Below are 16314 nucleotides of genomic sequence, written 5' to 3' on the forward strand. Positions count from 1 at the left end.
GCCAGGCTGGTCTGGAACTCCTGACCTCTAGTGGTCTGCCCGCCTCGGCCTCCCGAAGTGCTGGGATGATGGAGTTTCACCATGTTGGCCAGGCTGGTCTGGAACTCCTGAGCTCTAGTGGTCTGCCCGCCTCGGCCTCCCGAAGTGCTGGGATGATGGAGTTTCACCATGTTGGCCAGGCTGGTCTGGAACTCCTGACCTCTAGTGGTCTGCCCGCCTCGGCCTCCCGAAGTGCTGGGATGATGGAGTTTCACCATGTTGGCCAGGCTGGTCTGGAACTCCTGACCTCTAGTGGTCTGCCCGCCTCGGCCTCCCGAAGTGCTGGGATGATGGAGTTTCACCATGTTGGCCAGGCTGGTCTGGAACTCCTGACCTCTAGTGGTCTGCCCGCCTCGGCCTCCCGAAGTGCTGGGATGATGGAGTTTCACCATGTTGGCCAGGCTGGTCTGGAACTCCTGACCTCTAGTGGTCTGCCCGCCTCGGCCTCCCGAAGTGCTGGGATTACAGGGATGAGCCACTGCAGGCAGTTGTGAGAATTCTTTATATGTTTTGGTTACCAGATTCTTAGCAGATACATGATTTCTAGATATTTTCATTCATGCTATAGTTTGTCTTTTTACTTTCTTGGCAGTATCCTTTGACATACAAACATTTTTAATTTTGGTGAATTCTAGTTTGTCTATGTTTTCTTTTTTTTGTTGTTTTTTGAGAGCATGAGGAAGGGCTTGTAGTTGCCTATTCTTTTTTTTTTCTTTTTTTTTTTTGAGACAGTCTCGCTCTGTCACACAGGCTGGAGTGCAGTGGCGCTCTCTTGGCTCATTGCCACCTCCATCTCCCAGGTTCAAGCAATTCTCCCACCTCAGCCTCCCAAGTAGCTGGGATTACAGGCGCACACCACCACACCGGGCTAATTTTTTGTGTTTTTAGTAGAGATGGGGGTCTCACCATGTTGGCCAGCTGGTCTTGAACTCCTGACCTCAGATGATCTGCCCACCTCAGCCTCCCAAAGTACTGGGATTACAGGCATGAGCCACCGCGCCTGGCCTGTCTTACGTTTTTTTATTATGCTTTGGGTGTCTTATCTAAGAAACCATTGGCTAATACAAGGTCATGTACATTTTCACCTGTGTTTCCTTCTGAGAATTTTATAGTTTTAGCTTTTAAATTTAGGTATTTGATCTGTTTTTTTTGTTTTTTTTTTTTCCTGAGATGGAGTCTCGCTCTGTTGCCCAGGCTGGAGTGCAGTGGCGCTATCTCACTTCACTGCAACCTCCACCTTTCCGGGTTCAAGCAATTCTCCTGCCTCAGCCTCCCAAGTAGCTGGGATTACAGGCATGCACCACAGGCGTGCACCACGATGCCTAGCTAATTTGTGTATTTTTAGTAGACACGGGGTTTCACCATGTTGGCCAGGCTGGTCTTGAACTCCTGACCTCGTGATCCACCTGCCTCGGCCTCCCAAAGTGCTGGGATTACAGGCGTGAGCCACTGCACTTGGCCTGATCTGTTTTGAGTTAATTTTTACATATGGTTTGAAGTAGGGATTCAGATAAGTTCTTCTTCATAGTACTGTGGTTTCAGTGTCCCCTCAAATTCATATTGTAACTTAGCTCCCAATGTGGCAGTATTAGGAGATGGGGCTTTTTAGAGGTGATTGCATCTTGAGCACGTTGTCCTTGTCTTAGTTCATTTATATTGCTATAAAGGAACACCTGAGGCTGGGTAATTTATAAAGAAAAGAAGTTTATTTGGCTCCTGTTTCTTTCTTTCTTTCTTTCTTTTTTTTTTTTTTTGAGACGGAGTCTCGCTCTGTCGCCCAGGCTGGAGTGCAGCGGCGCAATCTCAGCTCACTGCAAGCTTCGCCTCCCGGGTTCACGCCATTCTCCTGCCTCAGCCTCCCGAGTAGCTGGGACTACAGGCGCCTGCCACCACGCCCGTCTAATTTTTTGTATTTTTAGTAGAGACGGAGTTTCACCGTGTTAGCCAGGATGGTCTCGATCTCCTGACCTCGTAATCTGCCCGCCTCGGCCTCCCACAGTGCTGGGATTACAGGCATGAGCCACCGCACCTGGCCTGGCTCTTGGTTCTTCAGGCTGTTTAAGAAGCAGGGCGCTGGCGTCTGCATCTGGCGAGGGCCTCAAACTGCTTCCACTTATGGTGAAAAAGGGAAGCTCATGTGTGCAGAGATCACATGACAAGAAAAGAGGCCAGTGAGAAAAGGAAGGGAGGTGCCATGCTCTTTTTAACAACTAATTCTGGCAGAAAGGAACTGAGCAAGAACTCACTGAGAACCTTGAAGATGGTACCAGGTCATCCATGAGGGATGCACTCCCATGACCCAAACACCTCCCATTAATCCCCACCTCCCAACATTTGGGATCAACTCTCAACATGAGATTTGGAGGGGTTAAGCAAAGCAAAGTATAGTAGCCGTTACAAATGGATTAGTCCATTCGTGGGTTAATGGATTAATGAGTTATGTGAGTGGAACCAGTGGCTTTATTAGAAGAAGAAGAGAGACCTGGGGCTCACACATTAGCATGCTCAGCCCCTCGCCATGTAGTACTCTGTGCTGCCTCGGGACTCTCTGTTTGAGGTCAAAGGCAGCCCCTCAACCTTGGACTTTTTAGCCTCCAGAACTGTGAGAAATAAATTCCTTTTCTTTATAAACTATCCAGTTTCAGGTATTCTTTCATAAACGAAAGAACATGGACTAATACACATGGGGATCTCTAGTTGTCTCAGCACCATTTGTTGAAAAGTTATTCTTTCTCTCATTGATTGATCTTGGTACCTTTCTCAAAAATCAATTGACCATATATGTATGGATTTATTTTTCCCTTCTCAATTCAATTCCATTGGTCTGTATACCTGTTGTTATACCATACTATCTTTATTGCTGTAGCTTTGTAGTAAATTTTGAAATTATGAAGTGTGAGCCCTTCAACTTTGTTCTTCCTTTTCCAAGATTGCTTTGACTATTCTGTGTCTCTTGCAATTCCATATTAATTTTAGGATTGGCTTGTCTATTTCTGGAAAAAAACAGAGTTGGAATTTTGATGGGGATTACATTGAATGTGTAGATCAATTTGGGGTGTCCTGCCATCTCAAATCAGCTTTTTTTTTTTTTTTTTAAGACAGAGTTTCACTCTTGTTGCCCAGGTTGGAGTGCAATGGCGCGATCTTGGCTCACTGCAACCTCTGCCTCCCAAGTTCAAGTGATTCTCCTGCCTCAGCCTCCCAAGTAGCTGGGATTACAGGCATGCGCCATCACGCCTGGCTACTTTTGTGTTTTTAGTAGAGATGGGGTTTCTCCATGTTGGTCAGGCTGTTCTCGAGCCCCCAACCTCGGCTGCCTCGGCCTCCCAAAGTGCTGGAATTACAGGCATGAGCCACTGCACCCAGCTTACATCAGCTTTTCAAGGCAGATTTGTATAACCCAATTTGAAATTGAGCCATAATATATTATTTCCAGAGATGTGTACTGTTTCATTCTTATCTTAGCTTTTCTATCAGGAACAGGAGATGGTTTATCTCGACCACTATGAAGCCAGACCTTGGGTGGTGCATGGTGGAATTCTGCATTCTTTTCCCTCAGATCTGTCTTCCATCAGTCTGTCTCCCAATCTGCAAGATGCTTAGGGGGTATGGTAACGCTAGAACCTGAAAACTACAATCATGATTGGCTGTCTGGAATTTGGTTTAAAACAAAACAAAAAAAAAGGTCGGGCACGGTGGCTCACGCCTGTAATCCCAGCACTTTGGGAGGCCGAGGTGGGCAGATCACGAGGTCAGGAGATCGAGACCATCCTGGCTAACATGGTGAAACCCCTTCTCTACTAAAAATACAAAAAATTAGGCGGGTGTGGTGGCGGGCGCCTGTAGTCCCAGCTACTCCGAAGGCTGAGGCAGGAGAATGGTGTGTACCCGGGAGACGGAGCTTGCAGTGAGCCAAGATCGCACCACTGCACTCCAGCCTGGGCAACAGAGCGAGACTCCGTCTCAAAAAAAAAAAAAAAAAATTAGCCAGGAGTTGTGGCGGGCGCCTGTAGTCCCAGCTACTCAGGAGGCTGAGGCAGGGGAATCGCTTGAACCCGGGCGGCAGAGGTTGAAGTGAGCCGAGTTCACGCCATGCACTCCATTCTGGGCAACAGAGTGAGGCTACATCTCAAAAAAAAAAAAAAAAAATCTTGTTCCTTTATTTATTTATTTATTTTGTAGAGACGTTTGTTTTGCCATGTTCCTCAGGCTGATCTCAAACTTCTGAGCTCAGGCGATCTTTATGCCTTAGCCTCCCAAAGTGCCACTCTGGGCCTAACATCTGGTTTCTTTTTGAGACAGAGTCTCACACTCTTGCCTAGGCTGGAGTGGAGTGCAGTGGTGCAATCTCTGCTCACTGCAACCTCCACCTTCTAGGTTCAAGCAATTCTCATGCCTCAGCCTCCTGAGTAGCTGGGATTAAAGGAGCGCGCCATCACGCCCAGCCAATTTTTGTATTTTTAGTAGAGATATCATTTCACCATGTTGGCCAGGCTGGTGTCAAACTCCTGACCTCAGGTGATCCGCTTGCCTTGGCCTCCCAAAATGCTGGGATTACAGGCATGAGCCATTGTGCCTGGCCAACATCTGGTTTCTTAATTGCTGGTCCAGTAAGGTATATTTTGAGGTATTTGTTTTTGCTATTTAATGAACAATTGAACCATGCTGTCTATATGTTCAATGGACCTTTTTGATTTGATTGTAATTATTTGGACTGTCTAGAGTGTTATCGCAAGGCTAATTGCCTGAATATTTGCTGAAACAAAGATCATGGAGCTCCACCCTAGACCTACAGGACCAGATACTGCATGCTAGGACTTGGGAATCTATAATTTAATGTGTTTTATAGGTAATTTAAATGTGTTTCCAGTTTGGGGAACCATAGATTTAGAAAGTATTTTGCTCTGGGAGCTCTAGTCCATTCAACTTGGCTAAACTTGTTAATCTCCTATTCACTTTGATAGCTCTGAATGAATTTTAGGGCTGGAATATAATGATTACTGACTCACTTGACTTCATTTGAAACTGAAGTGGGTGGGACTTAATGTGCTAAAGTCTGTTTATCTTTGAAATATTTGTGTCTCGGTTTATAGTCCAGAATTTATGCAGCGTTGGCCCTACTGTGTAGCTCTGTGCTTTAGAAAAACTAGGTGGAGAGGATTAATTAAATGCAAATCACTGAATCTATCTGTGTCACTGGTCAGCTAAATAAATAGCCTTTGTGTCCTAACAGCAGCAGACATTTTCTGGTTTAGGTTTTCCACATGGTTTATTATGAAGTATGACAACTTGTCATGTGTAATCAGCATCACATTAGTCTCAAGAGAATAAGCTCTCCTTTAATCAGCTGCTTTTCTTTAATCTGGTGGGGTGAGGCATATGGTAACCATGACATTTTTGTCATTTGCTTTGTGGGATGGTGGTGGTATTGATGGTGGTGTGATTGGATGTGTGTGGGTGTACGTATGTTTTGGGTATGTAGATTTTCCAAAAAGGGGCAGATGACAGATGGCAGATAAAGCATTCATGTATTCCTTGTCACTGTGCATCAAAAATTATAGTCATATGTCCTAGGAGTCAGTAATAATTCTATTTACCAGAATATGTAGTTTCTAATGTTATTTCTCTGTGATTTATTAGAACTTGGGCTAGTCATTAAATTATCTGAAGTCTCATATTCTTCATGTAATGAGGATAGACTTGATAGCCTTTACAGACTATAAACCTATAAAGTTCTATGATTCAGTCACTGATTAAACTCTCATAAGTATGCAAGTAATAGTGGAGATCTTATTCTTTCCATTCCTAGTTCTCAGTATTCTCCATCATGATTCATCGCCATAAATAAATGTTCTATTTATCTTCCTATCTATGCAGTTGGTCTGTTCTCATATTTGCCTGATGTAATATGACTTCTCATTTTCTTTTCTTTTTCTTTTCTTCTTCTTTTTTTTTTTTTTTTTTTTTTTTTTTTTGAGACAGAGTCTCACTCTGTCACCCAGGCTGGAGTGCAGTGGCGTGATCTTGGCTCACTGCAAGCTCTGCCTCCTGGGTTCAGGCCATTCACCTGCTTCAGGCTCCCGAGTAGCTGGGACTACAGGCGCCCGCTACCATACCCGGCTATTTTTTTTTTTTTTTTTTTTTTTGTATTTTTAGTAGAGATGGGGTTTCACTGTGTTAACCAGGCTGGTCTCAATCTCCTGACCTCGTGATCTGCCCACCTCGGCCTCCCAAAGTGCTGGGATTACAGGCGTGAGCCGCCGTGCCTGGCCTTATTTCTTTTACCTTTTGTCATTTGAACTAGCCTCAAAATATACTGATAACTTTGTACTTTTTATTTATTTGTATTTTTAAGCTACACCTGCTGGAATGGGAACTTTGTATTTTTCTCTTCCTCTGAATTTATTTATAATTCTTATTTTACTGTGTGTTTTTTTAAGTGTCTCCTCTCCCTAGCAAGGTTGTCATGTATACATAGAGAATACAGTGAGCTTTTCCTCTGTACATATATATCTATACATTGTAACTCTTGAAGTTTTTATCATAGTAGATAGTGGTAGCTGTCAAGTATTTGAGTATTTTTTTAGTCCATATTTCACACAAGTCTAGGACAAAGGAAGTATATCCCAAAGTGTTTGTAATCTGTTTAGAATGATGATAATAAAATACAAAATCATCAAACAGCATAGGATAGTGTATGTTTAAGTGTTAAACTTTGTGACACAGACTAAATGTATAAATGTTTAAGGTCAGTGATAGACCTGTAAACATAGTAGTCAGTGAAGACATTTTGAAGTAGAGAGTTAAATTGGTTTTTCAAGGATAGACAGAATTTGAATTATCAGGAAACAGAAGGGCAGTTTATGTTAAGCAAAAATGTAGAATAATATGTTTGAGGTTTTTGTTTGTTTTGTTTTGTTTTTTAGAAATAGGTTCTTGCTGGCCGGGCACAGTGGCTTATGCACTTTGGGAGGCCGAGGTGGGCGGATCATGAGGTCAGGAGTTCAAGACCAGCCTGGCCAACATAGTGAAACCGTGTCTCTACTAAAAATATAGGAAATTAGCCAGGCATGGTTCCAGATGCCTGTAATCCCAGCTACTAGAGAGGCTGAGGTGGGAGAATCATTTGAACCCGGGAGGCGGAGATTGCAGTGAGTAGAGATCGCGCCACTGCACTCCAGCCTGAGCAACCGTGTGAGACTCTGTCTCCAAAAAAAAAGAAAGAAATGGGTTCTTGCTATATTGCCCAGGCTGGAGTGCAGTGGCTACTCACAGGCATGATTATAGCACACTATGGCCTCAAACTCCTGAGCTTAAGGGGTCTTCCTGCCTAGGCCTCCCAAGTAGCTGGGACTGTAACATGGTACTGCATCTGGCTTGTTTTGTTAGATAGTGAGAAATTGGCAGTGAGTTCATACTGGATGAAAATAGTAATACTTATTTAAAAAAATCCTTATCACATAATTTAATGTGGCTTATAATGATACATAATGGAAAAATCCAAATAGTAAATAAAAAAATCAGGAGTAGGAAAATTGTACATGTCTATAGTAGGAATAACAGATCATAGATAAGTAAGTAGTCTGTGAGATCCTCTACAATTATACTAGCGCTGAGCTGTGAATTCGGTTCTTGGCAAAGCCAAATACATACGTACATACATATGTATACACACACACACACACACACACACCAAATACATACGTACATACATATGTATACACACACACACACACACACACACACACACATACGTATATATGTACTATAAAACAGGGCATATTTAGTTCCAGGAATCTTTTCCCCCCTAAAATTTAGAAGCTATACTAGTTTCTTTTGGTTGGAAAATAGTTTTTTAAAAGATGTCTTTTTTCCCACTTAGAGCTTTATAACATAGGACACAGAAATGCGGTAGAAAATGTTGTCAATATCAGCCAGACGCGGTGGCTCACGCCTATAATCCCAGCACTTTGGGAGGCCAGGGCGGGCAAACCATGAAGTCAGGAGATTGAGACCACCCTGGCTAACATGGTGAAACCCCATCTCTACTAAAAATACAAAAAATTAGCCGGGTGTGGTGGCAGGCGCCTATAATCCCAGCTACTCAGGAGGCTGAGGCAGGAGAATGGCTTGAACCTGGGAGGTGGAGCTTGCAGTGAGTCGAGATCTGGCCACTGCGCTCCAGCCTGGGCGACAGAGCGAGACTCCGTCTCAAAAAAAAAAAAAAAAGATAAGAAAATTTTGTCAATATCAAATGTAGTATTAGGTTTCAAAACATTGTCTCATAATGTGATTCTGGATAACGAGAAGGAAGTGACACCGAAGTACAGTTCAATTAAATAGTTAACACTCTCTAGGGACCTAGATTATACATACATAATTTTTTGTTGTTGTTGTTTTTTTTTTTTTTTTGAGACCATTTCGCTCTGTCACCCAGGCTGAAGTGCAGTGGTGTGTCTCGGCTCACTGCATCCTCCACCTCCTGCATTCAAGCGATTCTCCTGCCTCAGCCTCCCGAGTAGCTGGGATTACAGGCATGTGCCACCACGCTTGGCTAATTTGTATTTTTAGTAAAGACAGCGTTTCTCCATGTTGGTCAAGCTGGTCTCGAACTCCCGACCTTAGGTAATCCGCCTCCTCGGCCTCCCAAAGTGCTGGGATTACAGGCATGAGCCACCGTGCCTGGCCCATATATGCTTTTCTGATGGTCCAGCTTAATATGAGGATAAACTGCAATGCAGAGGAATGGAGACTACCTATCATGTCAGGAAACCTTGTAGAAAAATGGACTCAATAGGTTATATTCTCTGCAAGAAGTCTAAAACGTTTAGGTGTTCTGAGTTTCTGATTAAGGGGACATCAAGAGTAGAATAATAGATATTAAGTTTGAAATGTTTTGTGGAATAGAGGGCTAACTTTTTTCAGCCTGGTTGTTATTTCTGTTTCTGTCATTGAAGTATGTTTGAAGGAGTGTTAGTAGCTACAAGAAGGATTGATTTCTCTTAAAAGCACATTCATTCACTGTAACTCGTAACAGTGATTGATCAAAATTCTTACATTGTTGAGTATGACAGATTACCTTAGCCTGGAAAAAAATTGAAGGCAAGTCCGTTAGAGGCAAGCCACCCTTGGAAACAGGTCGCAGAACATCTGGTATTCAGGAATACAGCTTTTTAGTAAAACTTCCCCAATCAATTTGTTGTGCAATGTCCAACAAATTTAAGCAACACATGTTAAGCCATTCTCTCTAGCAGCAATTGAAGAGCAAGAATAACTGCCTGTCAAGATTTCTCCTAGTTTGTGTTAAAACAGCCCTATTTTATATTACATGGCATTATCTAAACTGACAGAGGTTGTCCTGCTGTTCCTACCTTTCACAGTGTGCAAAGCAGGTTCTGTATAAGCATCATTGATTAAAAATCCGTGATGAGCTGATTTCTGTTCACAGAGATAAGGGGCCAGGAAAGATAATTATCTAATATACAATTTTAGAGCATGAAAAGAATTGGTGAGTGGGAGCACCTGTCTATTGGGCATTTATCTCATTACTCTTCACAACAACCCTTCGTGGTGGGTATTATTTTCCCTTTTTATATAAGAGGAGAGACAGTGGCTCACGCCTGTAATCCCAGCACTTCGGGAGGCTGAGGCAGGCGGATCACTTGAGGTCAGGAGTTCGAGACCAGCCTGGCCAACATGGCAGAACCCTGTCTCTACTAAAAACAAAAAAATTAGGCGGGCGTGGTGGCACACGCCTGTAATCCCAGCTACTCGGGAGGCTGAGGTGGGAGAATTGCTTGAACCCAGGAGGTGGAGGTTGCAGTGAGCCATGACTGCACCACTGCACTCCAGCCTGGGTGACAGAGCGAGACTCTGTCTCAATTAAAAACATAATCATAAAGAGGAGAGGGTCAAGAAGATTATTTTCCTTGCTCAAGTGATGAGTTAGAAGGCCTGACTCCAAAGCTTATCAACCACTTTATGGCTGTTTTCCAGGAAGCTGGAAGGGAAAAAATTTTATTGCAAGAAATAGCATGGGCCATAAATTAATTTCCCAGCTTGTGTTTGATTTCCCTTAATAATATCATGATATATTCTGGAGATCACTGTATCTTGTGCAGTTATATTAATCAGTGCTGTTGCAGAACCATCCAACACTACAAATTACTTCTAAAGGGAAAACCTGTTATAATTATAAACGGTAATGGAGATTTAGTAGAAGCTTATCTGTAAAGGTAGACTTTTATGCTTTATGAGTATTTATAAAGATTAGGATAAATTGGCATAGGATCTTTCTAGGATAAATTGGCCTCAAATTTTTGCATAGTAGATTGTTTTATGTAACATTTTCAAGTTTTTATGAATGTAGTTTATCAAAGATATTTACTTAGGCAGAAGTAAGTGAAATGTCATTAAGCAAAGTAAATGCTATTGGTGACATTGAGGAGATCCTTTGTGTTACATTTCAACTTTTAAGGATCCTAGCACTTAGGGAGGCGGAGGCAGAGGCAGGAGGATGGCTTGAGCCCAGGAGTTTGAGACCTGCCTGGGCAATATAGTGAGACCCCATTCTCAAAAAATAAAAAATAAAAAAATAAAAGGATTTGAATTTTATTTTGGTTAGTCTCAGCTCATAAGGAAAGTGTTTTATGTCGCTTAAAGGCATGTTATTTTTGTCATCTTTAAAAGTAGAAAATGAATCAGAATCTGTGATATGTAAAAATGTTTAACCTTTTTGTTTTTTAAAGGTATTTTAAATACCCGTGGATGATAGAATAATCAAGTTTCTTGACATTAATAGAATTAATTAATTCAAAGCCCATCTGAGAATTTGGGATTCCTTAATTTGGTTGCAAAAAATGAAAACATAGGCAGAGCCTGGTGGCTCATGCCTTCCCAGCGTGAGGGAGGCCAAGGTGGGCGGCTTGCTTGAGCCCAGGAATTTGAGACCAGCCTGGCCAGCAAGGCAAAACTTTGTCTCTATCAAAAAAAAGAAAAACCCCACACAGTTAGGCGCGGTGGCTCACATCTGTAATCCCAGCACTTTGGGAGGCTGAGGCAGGCGGATCACGAGGTCAGGAGATCGAGACCATGCTGGCCAACATGGTGAAACCCTGTCTCTACTAAAAATAGAAAAATTAGCTGGGTGTGGTGGTGTGCACCTGTAGTCCCAGCTACTCGGGAGGCTGAGGCAGGAGAACCACTTGAACCCTGGAGGCAGAGGTTGCAGATCGTGCCATTGCACGATCTGGCGACAGAGCGAGACTGTCTCAAAAAAAAAAAAAAAAAGTCCACACAAATTAGTTGGGCATGGTGGTGTGTACCTGTAGTGCCAGCTACTTGAGAGGCTGAGGTGGGAAGATCGCTTGACCCTAGGAGGTTGAGGCTCTTGTGAGCCATGATAGTGCCACTGCACTCCAGCCTGGGCAACAGGGTGAGACCCTGTCTAGAAACATAAAATATATAGAAATGCTGAAGTGCAGTGGTGCAGTCATGGCTTACAGCAGCCTCGACCTTCCAGGCTTAAATGATCTTCACACATCAGGCTCCCGAGTATCTTGGACGATGGGAACATGCCACTGTGCCCAGCTAGTTTTTTTTATTTTTCATAGAAACAAGGTCTAGCTATGTTGTGCAGGCTGTTCTGGAACTCCTAAGCTCAAACAATCCTCCTGCCTGGGCCTTCCAAAGTGCTGAGATTACAGGCATGAGCACCACACCCAACTGAAGTGAAGATTAACTAAGGGGACATGAAAGTCCCTGTCAGAAGACAGTATCACCGATACAGACAACCTTTCTGCTCTCTGTTAACTATTTAATTATGTCAGAAATGTTTCTGAGATCTTTCATTCCTAGCCACTCAACCAGAAGATGATGAGAGCACAGCCTGGATTAACGATTTTGTAGTCAGACTCACCAGAGTTCCAATTATAACTTCTTTATGGTAGTGGTAGAACCTGTCCAAGCTTCAGTTTCCTCATCTTCAAATGGAACTATTATTTCATCCCTCATAAGGTTGACTTGGAAATTAAATGAAATAACACATAGGAAATGTTTACTACTGTGCCTGTTAAGTAACAGGTACTTTGTAAATGCTTGCTGTTGTCCTGAACTTCCCCAGTCTATATAAATAGTTTCATGTACTGGACAAATCTTATTCATTTTGTGCTACGTGGATGCTCAGGACATACCTGATAAATAGCAGGTAGTCAGTGTTTCTTCAGTGGATAAATGAATAGTAGGTAGACCTGCAACTTGGTGGCCCAGTTCATGCTGCTTTTTGTTTGCTTGTTTGGTTTTTCTGCTGAAATTATTGCGTGGTGGATTATAGTTGATTGCAGGGCCCTTCCCCCATACCCAGGTAGGGGCTTCCTTGTCTCCACAAGTTGCTTATCTCAAGTCTTTAGGGAAATGAAAAATCACTCTCCTCTAACAGAAGGTTAGTTGCTAAGTATACAATTCAGCATCCTCTGGGTGTTCAGGTAAACCTGAATTTAAGTTCCAGAAATGAGTGAGATTCCTAGGATGGCTCTGAATATCTTGACTTCCCTGAATGCTTCTGGCTAAAAACCAAGCTGGGATTATTGATGTGATTGTGAATCTGGACCATGTCCCGGGAATGTGGATTCTGCTGCATATGTCAATTGGTTTGGCTCTTTTTTTTTTTTTTTTTTGAGACAGAGTTTCACTCTTGTGGCCCAGGCTGGAGTGCAATGGTGCGATCTCGGCTCACCGCAACCTCATCCTTCTGAGTTCAAGTGATTCTCCCGCCTCAGCCTACCGAGTAGCTGTGATTACAGTCGCCTGCCACCATTTCTAGCAAATTTTTGTATTTTTAGTAGAGACGGGATTTCACCATGTTGGCCAGGCTGGTCTTGAACTCCTGACCTCAGGTGATCCACCCGCCTTGGCCTCCTGAAGTGCTGGGATTACAGGCGTGAGCCACTGCGCCTGGCTGGTTTGGCTCTTTTTATCAGAAATTTATTGTTTAAATGGAAATTTTTGCTCTGTAGTACTGAAATCACCTGAAAGTAGAAGAAAAAAATTACTCAAGAAAGAATATTTTTGCAATGTAGGGAGAACTTGAGCTTTTTATAGAAGCTTTTAAAGCTATAGAAGGAACTATACTGTTTTACCCCCAAATTTGCCCACTTTTAATTCAGGAGAAACGTTTTGGTCTCCTTTATGTTCTAGTCTCTGGATACAAATGTTTTCTTTGTTCGTTTTTTCCCCCTATTACCAACCACAGGTTCTTAGGCTCCTGTGTAATAGAAATTGACACAAGGCCAAGCAAGTTTCCCAGACAAGGCTATATTAAGACTTATGGGCCAGGCATGGTGGCTCAGGCCTGTAATCCCAGCACTTTGGGAGGCTGGGGCGGGCGGATCACCTGAGGTGAGGAGTTTGAGATCAGCCTGGCCAACATGATGAAACCCCATCTCTACTAAAAATACAAAAAATTAGCCGGGAGTGTTGGCAGGTGCCTGTAATCCCAGCTACTCGGGAGGGTGAGGCAGGAGAATTGCTTGAACCCGGGCGGGGCGGGGGGCAGAGGTTGCAGTCAGCCGAGATTGCGCTATTGCACTCCAGCCTGGGCAACAAGAGCGTAACTCCATCTCAAAAAAAAAAAAAGGCCGGGCGCAGTGGCTCACGCCTGTAATCCCAGCACTTTGGGAGGCCGAGGCGGGCAGATCACGAGGTCAGGAGATCAAGACCATCCTGGCTAACACGGTGAAACCCCGTCTCTACTAAAAATACAAAAAATTAGCCAGGCGTGGTGGCGGACGCCTGTAATCCCAGTTACTTGGGAGGCTGAGGCAGGAGAATCGCTTGAACCTAGGAGGCGGAGGTTGCAGTGAGCGGAGATCATGCCATTGCACTCCAGCCCCAGTGACAGTGCGAGACTCCATCTCAAAAAAAAAAAAGTGCTATTATATTCTAAAGGTTTCTCTCTCCCTGTTTCAATAATAACCTGTTTTGTTGCTTTCAGGGGTTCAACTAGATAAAGCTTCACAATCTCTGGATCAAGAAATTTTATTAAAAGTTAAAACTGAAATTGAAGAAGAGCTAAAATCTCTGGACAAAGAAATTTCTGAAGGTCTGTTTATTCTTATTTTTCTAGTTAATAAGCAGATTCTGTTTGTTATGGTTTACTGTTGGTTTAATTTGATTTTTACAGTGGGATGTTCTCAACAGTTAACGACTTACACCAATTATACATTGGTAGAAGTTTATAAGGGTAAAACTAGAAGGTAGCCTTTTTTCTTTCCTGGAGGATATGTTGATGGAAGTTCCCCAACTATACCTAACAGGTTAGATGTAGCAGTTTCTCATGTTAAGTATCGGATAAATGATCATGTTAAGGTTCTTCCCATTCAGTGTGGTTTGATTTGTATTTAGTATTACCTTTATAAGTAATAACGACATAAAAAGGAAAAAGTAAGCTTACGCTTTTATTTTTACATACATATATACTATAGATAACTGTAATTATAATGTACATTCAACTTCATAGCCATTTTATTTTGCACTTAACATTACAACATAAACTTTAAAAATAGTTACTCTACTAACTGCATGAAATTTCATTCACTGAATAAATGTTTTTACTCATTCATTCCCTTATTATTATTATTATTATTATTACTATTTCAGCGACAGGGTCTTGCTCTGTTGCCCAGGCTGGAGTGCAGTAGTGAGCACTGGGATTACAGGTGTGAGCCACCATGCCTGGCCTGTTCCCTTATTATTGAGGGGAGCATTTGGATTATTATTCCTTTTTTCATTGGACGACAACTACACAGCATTTGCATTATTTCTTGTATTGTCTTCCATAGGTAATGCTGCACTGAACATCTTGCCCAATGATATAAATATATTTTTACAGCTTTATTGAGATATATTTTACATACCATAAAATTCACCCATTTAAAAGGTCCAGTTCAGTCTGGGCACAGGGACTCATGCCAGTAATCCTAGCACTTTGGGAGGCCAAGGCCTCAGGAGGATTGCTTGAGCCCCTGAGTTCAAAACCACACTGGGCAACATAGGGAGACCATGTCTCTATTTATTAAAAAAAAATCATAATAAAGTACAATTCAGTGGTTGTAGTGTATTCACAGAATTTATCACCACGATCTAAATTTAGAACACTTTCAGTCCTCCTTAAAGAAACACAATACACATTAGCAGCCACTTCCCATTCCCACTAGCCCCAGGTCCCAACCCCACCCCACCCCAGGCACCCACTGATCTCCATTCTGTTTTTATTGATTTGCCTATTCTGGAAATATACATAAATGGAATAGTTCACTATGTGGTGGTGGTGGTGGTGGTGTTTTGAAACGCAGTTTCGCTCTCATTGCCCAGGCTGGAGTGCAGTGGCACCATCTCAGCCCACCGCAACCTCCATCTCCCAGGTTCAAATGATTCTCCTGTCTCAGCCTCCCGAGTAGCTGGGATTACAGGTTTGCGCCACCACACCTGGCTAATTTTTTGTATTTTTAGTTTTTTTTTTTTTTTTTTTTTTACAGAGTCTGGCTCTGTTGCCCAGGCTGGAGTGCGGGTGGCAGGATCTTGGCTCACTGCAAGCTCCGCCTGCCGGGTTCAGGACATTCTCCTGCCTCAGCCTCCCGAGTAGCTGGGACTACAGGCGCCTGCCACCACACCTGACTAATTTTTTGTGTTTTTAGTAGAGACAGGGTTTCAGCGTGTTAGCCAGGATGATCTCTGTCTCCTGACCTCGTGATCTGCCCGCCTTGGCCTCCCAAAGTGCTGGGATTACAGGCGTGAGCCACCACGCCCGGCCTGTAATTTTTTATATTTTTAATAGAGACGGGGTTTCACCATGTTGCTCAGGCTGGTCTTGAACTCCTGACCTCAGGTGATCCACCCGCCTCGGTCTCCCAAAGTGCTGGGATTAAAGGCATGATCCACTGCGCCTGGCCACTGTGTAGTCTTCTGTGACTGGCATTTTTTACTTAGCATAATGTATTTTTGTTGTTGTTGCTGTTTTTTAAGACATCGCCTTGCTCTGTTGCACAGGCTGGCATGCAATGGCATAATCTGGGCTCACTGCAACCTCCAACTTTAAGGTTCAAGCAATTCTCCAGCCTCAGCCTCTTGAATAGCTGGGATTACAGCTGCCCACCACCACGCCCAGCTAATTTTTGTTTTTAGTAGAGACAGGGTTTCACCATATTGGCCAGGCTAGTCTCTAACTCCTGACCACAAATGATCCGCCTGTCTCGGCCTCCCAGAGTGCTGGGATTAGAG

At 43.1% G+C, this 16314-nt stretch overlaps 1 protein-coding gene across 1 annotated transcript in view; it reads left to right on the top strand.

Annotated features, from left to right (window-relative positions):
• The window catches only part of BCL2L13 (BCL2 like 13), a 79555-nt gene that overhangs the window by 18939 nt on the left and 44302 nt on the right, over positions 1 to 16314 (top strand). The window contains 1 exon segment of the mRNA XM_009234083.4: positions 14030 to 14137. Coding sequence (XP_009232358.4) covers positions 14030 to 14137 — 108 coding nt within the window.

Source organism: Pongo abelii, chromosome 23 (genome assembly GCF_028885655.2).
Source record: "Pongo abelii isolate AG06213 chromosome 23, NHGRI_mPonAbe1-v2.0_pri, whole genome shotgun sequence".
NCBI classification, from domain to species: Eukaryota; Metazoa; Chordata; class Mammalia; order Primates; family Hominidae; genus Pongo; species Pongo abelii.